Genomic DNA, 14,445 nt, shown 5'->3' on the forward strand with positions numbered 1-14,445 from the left:
AATTAACTTTATATCCTGAATACAAGTGTTATGTTTGGGGCAAATCCAGCACAACACATCACTGAGTACCATTCTTCATATTTTCATGCATGTTGGTGGCTGCATCATGTTATGGGTATGCTTGTAATTGGTAAGGACTAGGGAGTTTTTCAGGGTAAAAACAAACGGAATAGAGCTAAGCACAGGCAAAATCCTAGAGGAAAACCTGGTTCAGTCTGCTTTCCAATAGACACTGGGAGACAAATTCACCTTTCAGCAGGACAATAACCTAAAACACAAGGCCAAATATACACTGGAGTTGCTTACCAAGATGACATTGAATGATCTTGACTGGCCTAGTTACAGTTTCGACTTAGTTCATCTTGAAAATCTATGGCAAAACTTGAAAATGGCTGTCTAGCAATGATCAACAACCAACTTGACAGAGCTTGAAGAATTGTAAAAAGAATAATGTGTAAATATTGTACAATCCAGGTGTGCAAAGCTCGTAGAGGCTTACCCAGAAAGACTCACAGCTGTAATCGCTGTCAAGGGTGATTCTAACATGTATTGGCTCAGGGGTATGAATACTTATGTAAATTAGATATTTATGTTTTTCATTTTCAATAAATTTGTGAACATTTCTAAAAACATGGCTTCATTTTGTCATTATGGGTTATAGTGTGTAGATGGGTAAGACATTTTTATTTTTTAAATTCAGGCTGTAACAACAAAATGTGGAATAAGTCAAGGGTTACGAATACTTTCTGAAGGAGCAAAACTGAAATAGCCCATCATTTATTTAAAATGTGGTCAATGAACGGGTCACATAAGAAATTGAATTCTTGTTCATGGCTGTTTAGTAATGAGGGTAAGAGAATACTACTGTGCCCCACAGAGTTCTACGACTAGCTTATTGTTTTTATTGTAGGTTTATTTTGAAAACATTTCATAACGTTGATTGATAGAAAACAGCGCAAGAAAACATTTATCTTCCCGCACACACATCCAATTCTCTGACTATCAACGCAGCTATCGACACAGGAGTGCATGTGAAATGAGGTCGTGAGCCGAAATGAGGGGCGGACACGAGGGGCGGGAAATCAGAACAGGGGAAGCTCTCCTGATGGATGAGACACCTGAAAATTGTCTTTCTTCATATTTGACAGTCAACAGCATATTCATCGGGACAAAGTTTTCTAAATAACATAACAACTACTACATATTCGCCATCTGCGACACTGTAAAAAACGCTTCACTAGTCACTACAAGCGAGAACTGGGCAGCATCCTCGAACGCTGCACCTCTGGAATTTCATTCGTTAGCTAAACTGCTAGCTCTGAGTTTCATGGTGGCAGTTTAACGGGACAGTACATTTTCTAGTTGAAATCTGCAGAATATTAAACATGAATGTGGGTGAATGTATATGTACATACAAAGTAAATATGCTACAATTCAATAATAACTCGACAATCAGGAACTTCAATTTCCGTGGTGTTTTTTCGACATCTTCTCTTTAAATTACCACAGAAAAATATACTTAAAAGATTGGCGAATTGGGGTGATAGGAACAAGAAGCTGGACTTCCGTACATTCAAATGACATTTAGATCAAGTTGATGATGATTTATCCAAACCCCAGGAACAAAAAACTAGAAATGCATCTCCAAATTGTAAAATTAGCAGAGATTAGATGAGAACGGCGCGGCTGAAGGCGGCACGTACTAGCTCCAGTTACAATGAAATAACGCACTTACAGTAACAACATAGTCAAATACAAGTTAACAAAGTACCAACACACCGATGAACACTGTCGTGTATTTTAATGTCATAATAGCGAGAAAAGGGTGTTTTTAACATTGATGAAGTAGTATCCTCTTGAGCAAAGTCGTATTTTCCTGCGTTCTAAGAGCAGTGTATGAACTATTGTGGGGATCTAGATGTGATGCCTAGCTTAGAAAGAATGCATTAATGATTAAACATAATAGGTTTGTACTGTACTGATATAAATTGTTTCACATAACAAGCTGTGATTCATGTGAGGAGCTGTTAGGGAGTAGGGGGAGATAAGAACTTGTGTCTCAAATGTCTCACATACACGAACACTGTCTCTTTGTTAAACCGCGCTCAAGGACATGTGTACTGCAAAAGTGCCGACTCTCTACAGGTTGTGATGATAACAACTTATGCCTGGCAACAGTGTGCAACAGTGAACCGCCAAGGGGCTGGGACCAGCCTGTGCGCCAACGATTGGCTGAGTAAGTCTAAACCACGCTCAGTCTCTACTCTGATTGGCCAGCAGGGAGCGGGAACTATCTCTGTCAGAGTATTTGAAGAAAAACTTAGAACAATGGATCAGTTCTCTGAGTGCCCTGCGTGGTATTTCAGTGGACCCGTATATACGAACATCATATTTACCATTGAAGTGTTTTGCATTAGTTAAAATACTAGTCTATTTTAGAAGACGTGTATTGACCTCTTTTGTTCCTAATACCAGATTTGAATTGACGCAACTTAACACTATATATATATATATATATATATATATATATATATATATATATATATATATATATATATATAATATATATACAGTGCCTTCAGGAAAGTATTCAGACCTCTTGACTATTTCCACATTTTGTTACATTACAGCCTTATTATAACATGTATTAAATTGTCGCCGTCGTCGTCGTCTCCCCCCCCCCCCTCTACACACAATACACCATAATGACAAAGCATAAACAGGTTTGTAGAAATATTAGCAAATTTATTACAAATAATAAACAGAAATATAAAATGTAGATAAGTATTCAGACCCTTTACTCAGTACTTTGTTGAAGCACCTTTGGCAGCGATTACAGCATTGAGTCTTCTTGGGTTTGATGCTACAAGCTTGGCACACCTGTATTTGGGGAGTTTCTCCCATTCTTCTCTGCAGATCCTCTCAAGCTCTGTCAGGTTGGATGGGGAGCGTCGCTGCACAGCTATTTTCAGGTCTCTCCAGAGATGCCACCACCATGCTTCACCTGGATGGTGCCAGGTTTCCTCCAGATGTGACGCTTGGCATTCAGGCCAAATATTTCAATCCTGGTTTCATCAGACCAGATAATCTTGTTTCCTTTAGGTGCCTTTTGGCAAACTCCAAGCGGGCTGTCATGTGCCTTTTACTGAGGAGTGGCTTCCGTCTGGCCACTCTACCATAAAGGCCTGATTGGTGGAGTGCTGCAGAGATGGTTGTCCTTCTGGAAGGTTCTCCCATCTCCACAGAGGAACTCTGGAGATGGGAGATGCAGTTTTAAGAAGACAAAATGCAAATAGGCCGGGTAGAAACATCTCAAGGATGTTCAATGGAAACAGGATGCAGCTGAGCTCAATTTCGAGTCTCATAGCAAAGGGTTTGAATTCTTATGTAAATAAGGTATTTCTGTTTTTAATTTTTAATACATTTGCAAAAAAAATCTAAAAACCCGTTTTCGCTTTGTCATTATGGGGTATTGTGTGTAGATTGCTGAGGATTCTTATTTTTTAAATCCATTTTAGAATAAGGCTGTAGTGTACCAAAATGCGGAAAAGGTCAAGTGGTCTGAATACTTTACGAAGGCACTGTATATTTACATTTTAGTCATTTCTCAGACGCTCTTATCCAGAGCGACTTACAGTTAGTGCATACATTATTTTTCATACTGGCCCCCCGTGGGAATCGAACCCACAACCCTGGCGTTGCAAACACCATGCTCTACCAACTGAGCTACATCGCTGCCGGCCATTCCCTCCCCTAACCTGGACAACACTGGGCCAATTGTGCGCCGCCCCATGGGTCTCCCGATCGCCGCCTGCAATGACAGAGCCTGGATTCGAACCTGGATCTCTAGTGGCACAGCTAGCACTGCGATGCAGTGCCTTAGACCACTGCGCCACTCGGGAGTGGCAAGAAAAAGTATGTGAACCCTTTGGAATTATCTGGATTTCTGCATAAATTGGTCATAAAAATTTATCTGATATTCATCTAAGTCACAACAATAGACAAACACAGTGTGCTTAAACTAATAACACAAAAATGATAGGATTTTTCTTGTCTATATTGAATACATCATTTAAGCATTCACAGAGTAGGTTGGAAAAAGTATGTGAACCCCTAGGCTAATGACCTCCAAAAGCTAATTGGAGTCAGGAGTCAGCTAACCTGGAGTCCAATCAATGAGACGAGATTGGAGATGTTGGTTAGAGCTGCCCTACCCTATAAAAAACACTCACGAAATTTGAGTTTGCTATTCACAAGAAGCATTGCCTGATGTGAACCATGCCTTGAACAAAAGAAATCTCACAAGACCTAAGATTAAGAATTGTTGACTTGCATAAAGCTGGAAAGGGTTACGAAAGTATCTCTAAAAGCCTTAATGTTCATCAGTGCACGGTAAGACAAATTGTCTATAAATGGAGAAAGTTCAGCACTGTTGCTACTCTCCCTAGGAGTGGCCGTCCTCCAAAGATGACTGCAAGAGCACAGCGCAGAAATCTCAATGAGGTTAAGGAGAATCCTAAAGTGTCAGCTAAAGACTTACAGAAATCTCTGGAACATGCTAACATCTCTGTTGACGAGTCTACGATACGTAAAACACTAAACAAGAATTGTGTTCGTGGGAGGACACCACGGAAGAAGCCACTGCTGTCCCAAAAAAACATTGCTGCATGTCTGAGGTTCGCAAAAGAGCACCTGGATGTTCCACATCGCTACTGGCAAAATATTCTGTGGACAGATGAAACTAAAGTTGAGTTGTTTGGAAGGAACACACAACACTATGTGTGGTGAAAAAAAGGTACAGCACACCAACATCAAAACCTCATCCCAACTGTAAAGTATGGTGGAGGGAGCATCATGGTTTGGGGCTGCTTTGCTGCCTCAGGGCCTGGTCAGCTTGCTAACGTCGATGGAAAAATTATTTCCCAAGTTTATCAAGACATTTTGCAGGAGAATGTAAGGCTATCTGTCCGCCAATTGAAGCTCAACAGAAGTTCAGTGATGCAATAGGACAACGACCCAAAACACAGAAGTAAATCAACAACAAAATGGCTTCAACAGAAGAAAATACGCCTTCTGGAGTGGCCCAGTCAGAGTCCTGACCGCAACCTGATTGAAATGCTGTGGCATGACCTCAAGAGAGTGGTTCACACCAGACATCCCAAGAATATTGCTGAACTTTGTTTTGTAAAGAGGAATGGTCCAAAATTCCTCCTGACCGTTGTGCAGGTCTAATCCGCACCTACAGAAAACATTTGGTTGAGGTTATTGCTGCCAAAGGAGGGTCAACCAGTTGTTAAATCCAAGGGTTCACATACAATATAATATGCCATTTAGCAGACGCTTTTATCCAAAGCGACTTACAGTCATGCGTGCATACATTTTTGTGTATGGGTGGTCCCGGGGATCGAACCCACTACCTTGGCGTTACAAGCGCCGTGCTCTACCAGCTGAGCTACAGAGGACCACATACTTTTCCCACCCTGCACTGTGAATGTTTACACTGTGTTTTCAATAAAGACATGAACACATATAATAGTTTTTGTGTTATTAGTTTAAGCAGGCTGTGTTTGTTTATTGTTGTGACTTAGATTAATTTTATGACCAATTTATGCAGAAATCCAGGTAATTCCAAAGAGTTCACATACTTTTTCTTGCCACTGTATACATCTTTCCTTATTTTTGAATTATTTATTTGTGGCCTCTTGGGCCCCCCACAGGCCTGGGCCAAGGGGCTTCAGCCCCGGTAAACCCCTGCATTAAGCCAGCACTGGCCCTCAAGCCAGTCCGCGTGCTGCACTATTGTCAATCCACCCCGCGAGCGAATCACTCCACCCTCATCTTTCAAGCTGACAGATGTATCACTTCGCATCAAGACAGCAAGATAAATAAATCTAATAATTTCCTCAACTGCAGCCGACATGTCATCTGCCAGCGAGAGCAGGTACGATACATTTAAACGACTACATGATATTAGGCTGGGTCAGAAGGAACAAACCTTCATCTATCATCTCATAAACTTGTTTCGCCTATTCGAATTATCCATTAACTCTGGCACAACCAGATCATTGCCATAGCAACGGCGATCATTCCTCGTAGAGAATTTGAGAGTGCAGTGAGAAAGCGCAAGAGTAATATGGCGGCAGTAGCTCTCGTTTCTGATAACGCCCCCAGTCAAAGTGACAGGTAGATAGCCAAAACGTCCTTCATATCCCATATGATTCAAGGTGGATGAAATAAAAAAATACTACAGATAGCCAGTTTGAATTCGATGAGAGCTTGCCTATTGCACACAATAAAACAACGCTGCAGCCAGTGGCGGCTGGTGAAAAATATTCTCGGTGGGGCTGTGCCATACTTTTTTTTTCCTGTAACCATCGCGATATATTTTAACACAAACTGCAGGACAGCAGTGCTCAGTGAAACATTCAGTAATTATTTAATGCCAATATTAAAAAGTTGAGGCATTCTTACACAAAAACATATTACACAAACCCAAGCCTTTCATTTGCATTTAAAGTGAACTTTTCACCATTGGTAGTAAACAGGCAACGCAACAGGCATGCTGTCAGAACAGAGTGGAAAGTGGACAATAACATGAAATTATTATAAAGTTTATAGGAAATCTTACACTGTATAAAAGGATGTATAATATAGAAATGGATATCAAGTGGATGAACTCAAACCTTTGACTGGAAGAATAGCATACAGTATTTTATGATCATACTAAATGTGACTAATTGTTAATGTGCTCCAGAACTGCAACAATTAATTGATACAAAACAACATATATACAGTAATATTAGCAAAGACACTATTAAGACTTTCTAGAGTACCATATATAACTGGATTTTTTATGCTAAGGTCAACTATATACAAAGAAACATGCGGCCAGAGCTGCTCTGTGTGTGTGTGTCTGTCATCTTATTTGTACAGGAATTTTGCCCGTCTGTCCTTCTGAGTGGCAAACCTCTCAATGACCCTTTGATTAAAGTCAGGAATGTCCCTGACAAGTTTCTTCTCCATGGAGAGCATGGCCAGAGCGTTCAGGCGATCCTGTGTCATGCTGTTTCTCAGGAAGGTCTTGATCCTTTTCAGTGTAGAGAAGCACCTTTCTGACTCAGCAGTTGTCATGGGTGTGGTGATGAGGATCTTGAGGAGGCTGGCAGTCTCTGTGAAAGTGCTCTGAAGGTTGTTCTCCATGAAGAACTGGTACAGGGGCACTGCACCACTACAAGCCTTGAACTCACTGTTCTCATAGATGAGGGACAGTTCGGTTTTGAGCTTGGCCTTGTTCAACATGGGGTACGCCTCCACGGTTGTTTCAAGCGCTGTATCGGGGAACTTCACACTGTGTTGTGGGAACAACTCTCCGTGCAATAGTGTTGCGCTGATGAGGTGCTGGGTGAAGGAGAACCTCTCTTTGGCATGACTCAGGATGGTATCACATACCTGTAAAAGATACATCATCAGCTTTAATTTGCAATTAAGCTATTTTGATGCAAGTGATCCTGACTGACACATGCCTATGTCCAACTCAAGTATATGATTACCAAGGTGCTGATTGTTCAGGGTTTTGGCTACATACTACCAGGCCTGAAAAAAGTTCTAGGGGGAAACACTGACAATTACATCACAACTTACCTCTATAGCCAACCTCTGTTGTTCTCCTGGTCCCAGCATCCTCCGTCGCTTGATGGGCTGTTGCTGCTCGTCAGATGCGCTGTCCCCACACAAAGAGGGAATTGAGGCCCTGGGTCCAAAAAATAAAGTTTAATTTGATAACTTGCAATCAGACTTCTTAACTCACTGTAATTCCCCCTCAACACACAACCAGTGACTTTTATATATATATATATATATATATATATATATATATATATTAGGGCTGTCAAAAATAGCGCGTTAACGACGTTAATTAGTTGTTTGCTGTTAATTACGTCAATTTTTTTAACGCATTTCACGCATGCGCAGTGTGACAAATTATTCAGGTCAGGAAAGTGGTTGGGAGCTAGAGGCGAGATGGAGCAAGGTGAGCAAAGTGGGCCTATTGACGGATTCAAATATAAAAAGAATGATGATGGTACAGTTAACAAGTACAAGGTTATTTGCAAGATTTGTAAGAAGGAGTTTCAATTTCACCGGAGCTGTTCAAGCTTGAAGTACCATGTCAACGCCAAACATGCGTTTGCTGGGCCGTCAGATTCTGTCATCGCAGCCCTGGACAATCAGGAGCACAAACTCGTTTTGCCGACCGCAGCAGAGTGGGATAAACTGCAGAGGCTGGAGACACTTCTAGAGCCATGCAGGTAAATCAGTCTGTAACTTATCAAATAACATCGCTTTGATTATTTTCTGGAATGAATTAAACCAAGTCAAATATCAATAACATGTATCTATGTAAAAAATAATGATGATGATAATAATAATAATAATAATAATAATAATAATAATATGTTGATAACCACTGTTCTAATAATACACTGTCTCTGTGTGCATGTGTGTGTTTGTGTGCGTAGGTATGTAACTGAGCTCCTAGGTGGAGAGGCCTATGTCTCCTGTTCTGTGGTACTACCTTCTCTCTGCCACTTGCGTCTCAAGATGGAAGCCTGTGATGAGGACCCTGCATATGTGGTGAGATTCAAGACCAAGTTCAAGGAGGACCTAGCATCCCGTCAAGAACAGCTCAACAATGCATGGCTCCAGATTGCTACAGTTTTGGATCCTCGTTTCAAAGACTTGAAATGCCTGCCCAAGACAGACAGGGAAGAGGTGTGGACCACACTTGAAGGGATGCTGCAACAAGAATCACCCAGAAGGTCTTCACAGACACATGATGATGGGCCACCCAGGAAGAAAATCAGCCTTCTGCAAATGGGCTCAGATTCAGAATCAGAAGATGAAGAGGTCCAACCTGCCATACAGAGGTACAGAGCAGAGCCCACCATTAAATTGGAGGACTGCCCCTTGAGGTGGTGGGCATCTCATTCAGGAGCCCATGAGAAGCTGGCCTCACTAGCTCACAAATATCTAGCCACTCCTGCAACCACTGTTCCCTGTGAACGACTTTTCTCAGTTGCAGGTCACATTGTGAACAAGAAAAGGTCAGCTTTACTTTCAGAAAATGTGAACAAGTTAGTTTGCCTCAGCAACTGGCTGAAAGATGATGAAGCTCAGTAGATTTGAAAGGTGATGTTCAAACAAAAAGACCAGTTTCAGTGCAACATGTTATAGTAGTTAGCAACTGGATTTTTGAGCAACTGGATTAAAGAATGGAGGAAAAGGTAAAAGATTGTTCTTTGGTTTGATTTAAAAGTTTTATTGAAAATGTTTTTTTCCACAGATGACTCAAATTGTGCAAAAATGTGGTAGGTCACTGTTATGATTTGACTACATTTATTGCTTTCTGTTCATTTGAATACTGTAAATTGTACATCCTGGTTAAGAGGAATGCCAAAGAGGAAGTGATGGAACATTACAAAGACAAATATTATGGTGTGTAGTATGTTTCAGCTTGATTTAAAACACCATTATTTGGCTGTGTTAATAAACAGACATAATATGAAAATTATGTATCTGTGTCCTGTTATTTATCTTTTGGTATGCATTTCAGAAAAAAAATGGTTAGGATTCAGGTGTAATTGCAAATAGTGATTAATCATGATTAATCCACTGAAAATTCTGATTAATTTGATTACAAATTTTAATCATTTGACAGCCCTAATATATATATATATATATATATATATATATATATATATATAGACAGACAGACAGACAGACAGACAGATAGTGTGTATATACACACAAACTATGTCTAGTAACTGCTTTTAACCTGTGATGTACATAATTAACTGATGTTATTACGTTTTAAAGCCTTTTTCTATTACATTTGTGAGAGGGATGCAACATCATTTTGTTCTGCTGTGCACTTAGCAATAAAGTTAATCTTCAATAACAACTAGGCCTCTTCTAGAAATTGACCTGGTGGACACCTGAATAATTATTACAAACTGTGTAGTACTTTCCTGCATTATTATCAACGTCTGATTGTGTCTTCTCTTTCCTTTTAAAATACTAAAACAAATATAATTGTGACGGCTCTATGATAATCACTCACTTTGATGACCAGACACATTTAGGCTTTTAAACTGTTGTAAGTGAACTATTCATCTTTCTAACAACATCTTTATCAGCCAATAGTAAATATAGTTATTTACCTGATTGTTAGCATGCTGTCTGTGAACCTCTGGACAAGTGCTTTAATGAAGACAGGGTCGATGTTCCTCTTCTGCAGCTGGCTGAAAAGCATGTCCACATTTGGCATGATCTTGTGGAACAGTGCCAGGAAAAAACAGAAAGCCTCGTCTTCGAGCATCCTCACAAAGCCCCCCGCCTCTCTGACAGTCGGGGCATCAAAGTTCCCAGAGTCTCTGATGGTCTGGAAACACGTTAGGAGGTCATCCCTGTACTCGTACACAGTGTTTACAGCGCGACTGTGGAAGTTCCACCGTGTTGTAGAGGCTCTGGGGAGTCTATGCGCAACCACTTCGTCAAGCACGGTGGTTCGCTTGGGAGACCTGGAGAAGAAAGCAGAAAATCCTGCAAGGTCGGAAAAGAAAGTGCCGATCCTGGGGATGCGTGAAGTAGCCTGCTGCATGATGAGGTTCAGCTGATGTGCATAGCAGTGGACGTAGTGCGCATTTTCGTACACATCCACTATTTTACGCTGCACTCCGCCGGTGGCTCCCCTCATCACACTTGCTCCGTCGTAAGCCTGGGCAATAAGTTTGGCCTTTTGTCCATGTGAGAGTATGGTGCTGAGCCTCTCCAGCAGCGCTGTAGCGATGGTGTCGGCGGTTGCGTTCTCGATCAAAATGAACTCGAAAAAACGCTCTTGGACCTTACTTTTAGCATCGATGTAGCGTATCACAAGCACCAACTGGCAGTGGGTGGAAACGTCAGTCGTCTCGTCAGCTTGAATGGCGATAAAATCAGCACTCTTTACTTCCTCCAGGATGTAATCCTTAAGCACTGACAGCATACAGTCCAACAGCTCGTTCTGTATCGTCTTTGACGTGCCCTTAAAAACGGTAGCTGTCTTCAGGTGCTCCTCCAGCACACTGTCGAGGGAGGCAACAAAATCCACTAAGCCCCGGAAAATGCCGGGGTTGTCCGAGGAGTCAGTCTCCTCGTGCCCACGCAAGGCCAACTCAAAAGCCCCACAGAACTTCACACAATCGATAATTTTGGATAGAATGTGCCTGTTTTTATCCACCTCCTCATTGTGTTTCCTCACCGCAATCCTGTGGCCGTCATCCAGCTGCGTAGCAATGTTCACCCTTCCTAATACAGCTAGCTTTACAGAGTTGTCCATGTGTGCCCTGGTGTTCTCATGTTTCTTTACCTTCTCTGACAGGTGCTTCATATCCCTCACTCCGGTACCTGTCCATGCTGAATCTGACCCCGTCGTTTTAAAAAGCAAGCACGGAAAGCAAAATAAAGCATTAGCATCAGTGCACCCAGCTAGCCAAGCCTTCCTGGTGTACCAGCTACGGGAGAAGCCGCGCATATACTGCTTCCCTTTCTCGCTAGCCTGCTGTCTGATTGAGAGGTCAGGTTGATCTGGGCCCAGCTCTTTCACCCGAACTTTCTCTGACAAAGTTCTCCTCTCAAACGGATCTTGGAGGAGAGATTTCACCGAGTTAGGGTTGGGTCTTGGAGGAGTAACGTTTGCGCTCGCCATTGTCGTCTAGTAAAAATGGCGCCACTGGAGCCCGGTCCTTATTTTATCAGGGGCGAGCTTGGGGCGATAAAATAATCGCCCTCCTTGGATTCGATTTAAGATCGCTGATTGGCTACATTTTATGTCATACATTCATATCTTAAATTAGCAATTGGCTTAACTGCTACGTAGACCCGCCTCCTCGGGGCACTTTCTGTATCGCCCAGAGCTGACGAGGCGTTTGACAGGCAGAGGAAAGGTTGCGAATATGATTTTCTATAATATCTTACACATATTACTGTGTGCATTCCATATTTCAAACACACAAATATTGACATACTGATGTTTTTATTATTATTATTATTATTTTTATTTATTTTTTATTTTATTTTTTAAAATAATTTTATTTAAGGGGGCGGCGCCCTAGCGCCCTCTATCGGCCAGCCGCCACTGGCTGCAGCCAAAACACTACAGGCTATGCAGGCGCAAGATTAGGCTATAAGCCTATAGCGTTACACTCTTAGAAAACATAGTTCCAAAAGGGTTCTTCGGGTGACCCCATAGGCAGTGGTGTAAAGTACTTAAGAAAAAATACTTAAATGTACTACTTAAGTTGGTTTTGGCGGTATCTGTACTTTACTATGTATATTTTTTGCAAACTTTTACTTTTCCCCGCTACATTCCTACAAAAAATAATGTAGGCAACTTTTTATTCCATACTTTTCACCTCCATACAAAAGTGTTCTACCTGGAACCAACAAGGGTTCTTCCAAGGGTTCTCCTATGGGGACAACTGAAGAACCCTTTTAGGTTCTAGATAGCATCTTTTTTTCAAAGAGTGTAGGCATGAGTTTCATTTAGGTAGCTTATAGAATGTTTTGAATAGTTTATTTGGTAACACTTTATTTTAACGGTCCGTAATAAATCATTTATTAATCATTACTCCCACATTTATAAACCTTTAATAATCATATGTAAAGTATTTTTGCAGTCCCTAATCTAAAGTTAGCTCTATTTAACCCTAACCATTACCTAACCCTCACCTAACCCTTAATTGTGTGCAATCTTTATATAAATGCTTATAAATAGTTTAATACGGACCGCATTAAAGTGTAACCGTCTATTTAGCAAACAAACTACAGAGGCTGCTCACCCTACAAGAAACAAAGCTAAAACTAGCTACCTTTTCTTCCAACCTCTCACCCATTACTGCCTTTAAGAGCTCTATACACCAAGAGAGAGGGAGAGCATTAACCGCACTGATCGCTCTCTTCAATGGCTTCTCATGTCAGAGAACTCTAGTCCACTCCATCCCCACAGACCTCTCTTTCTTTCTCTTTCTTTCTTTCTTTCTTTCTTTCTTTCTTTCTTTCTTTCTTTCTTTCTTTCTTTCTTTCTTTCTTTCTTTCTTTCTTTCTTTCTTTCTTTCTTCTCTCTCTCTCTCTCTCTCTCTCGCTCTGTCCTTGCCTTCAGGGCAGAGAGAAATGTCTACTCACCCAGTGAATTGAATTGATCGAATTTGATGAATTGCTCAAGCCATTCCTCCCCCACCTCCCACCCCCCATGATCAAGGCTAGCACAAGCATGCTTATCCCTGCTGGCTGATGGGGCCAGAGGGATGGGGATTTATTTACGCATCCTAACCCTCCAATCAGGCTTCAGGGCCCACTTGAGGGCCCACACACACACACATCACCACCCACGCGTGTGTTGAGTATTGCATTCTGATGTGTGTGTGGGGGACTGCTTGCTTGCTGTGCTCCAGTGGATTTGCTTATGGAGGCTTCTCAGCCTGTGATTCATCACCGTCCTGCCAAGTTACCTTGCCCAGGGCCTGAACTAAACGCTCCACTGCAGGAGTGGGAAAAAACTGCATTTACACTGCCCAAATCGTTCCCTTTGCCTCTAACCCTTCACCTCTCAGGTACACCTATGAGCAGTACAAGGAGACAACTGATTGGCTGCTGGAGCGTATGCAGCACAAGCCCAAGGTGGCCATCATCTGTGGTTCTGGACTGGGAGGGCTGGCAGACTTACTGGAGAATAGTGTAGCCTTCCCTTATAAAGACATCCCTCGCTTCCCTCAGAGCACAGGTACAGTATACACGCATAACCTTGAAGACTTTGTTTCTCTGACACTGTGTTGTGAGTCTGTAGCTTAACATCTTCTTCACCTCAAAGCACATGACTACATTGCATAATAAAGTTCTAAAGCTATGTCATCAACATTGGTCCCAGGTGACATCATTACTGAGGGACCATGGGGGGTAGATGGGGGGTAGGTGGGTTGTTTTCCTACTCAGACTTAAGCTCTGGGGGACAGGGCTTAATCACCCCTCAGGGGGTAGGGGAACTAGCTCTGCCACTGAGGCACACAGGGAGAGGCCCACCTACTAAACACACACCAAACTCCCACCATACTGCACAGCAGGTAGACTGGTCTGTTAGTGCTTTGACCTGCAACTTGACCCCCTTTCCACATCTGTCTCCCTTAATCCCATACCATGCAGGGTAACATACGTGTGTATGTATGTATGTATGTATGTATGTATGTATGTGTGTGTGTGTGTGTGTGTTTGCGTGTGTGTGCAACACCTCGTCGGCCCTAACTCTGGCAAGGAAGTTGGTGTATGTTAGTGTGAATATGCCTGTGCACCACAAGCGGAATAAATTGAATGGTATCAAACACATCAAACACCTGGTTTCCATGTTGTTGATACCAT

The 14,445-nt window shown here is 41.9% G+C and overlaps 2 protein-coding genes across 2 annotated transcripts in view; one reads left to right on the forward strand and one right to left on the reverse strand.

Moving 5' to 3' along the window:
• Positions 1 to 6,414: 6,414 nt before the first annotated feature.
• Positions 6,415 to 7,726, reverse strand: LOC311111548 (zinc finger MYM-type protein 1-like). The gene is made up of 2 exons (XM_084154300.1): positions 7,642 to 7,726; positions 6,415 to 7,449 (listed from the first exon to the last, which is right to left on the reverse strand). The coding sequence occupies exons 1-2, from the start codon at positions 7,678 to 7,680 to the stop codon at positions 6,922 to 6,924; spliced, it is 567 nt and encodes a 188-aa protein (XP_084010426.1). The 5' UTR covers positions 7,681 to 7,726; the 3' UTR covers positions 6,415 to 6,921.
• An 872-nt stretch (positions 7,727 to 8,598) lies between these two features.
• The window catches only part of LOC311111358 (purine nucleoside phosphorylase-like), a gene marked incomplete at both ends in the record, with an annotated part of 8,532 nt that continues 2,685 nt past the window's right edge, over positions 8,599 to 14,445 (forward strand). The window contains 3 exons of the mRNA XM_084154076.1: positions 8,599 to 8,924; positions 13,647 to 13,816; positions 13,961 to 14,000. Of these exons, the coding sequence (XP_084010202.1) occupies positions 8,599 to 8,924; positions 13,647 to 13,816; positions 13,961 to 14,000 (536 nt within the window). The remainder of the gene's footprint in view (positions 8,925 to 13,646; positions 13,817 to 13,960; positions 14,001 to 14,445) is intronic.

This window comes from Coregonus lavaretus, assembly GCF_964263955.1.
Source record: "Coregonus lavaretus genome assembly, chromosome: 37".
In the NCBI taxonomy this organism is placed as follows: domain Eukaryota; kingdom Metazoa; phylum Chordata; class Actinopteri; order Salmoniformes; family Salmonidae; genus Coregonus; species Coregonus lavaretus.

Bases quoted from the DNA above. Each gene is read 5' to 3' on its own strand.
- LOC311111548 (XM_084154300.1), bottom strand. From the start codon at position 7,680: ATGCTGGGACCAGGAGAACAACAGAGGTTGGCTATAGAG. The intron at 7,450-7,641 runs GTAAGTTGTGAT...TATCTTTTACAG, and splicing joins AACAGAGGTTGGCTATAGAG to GTATGTGATACCATCCTGAG.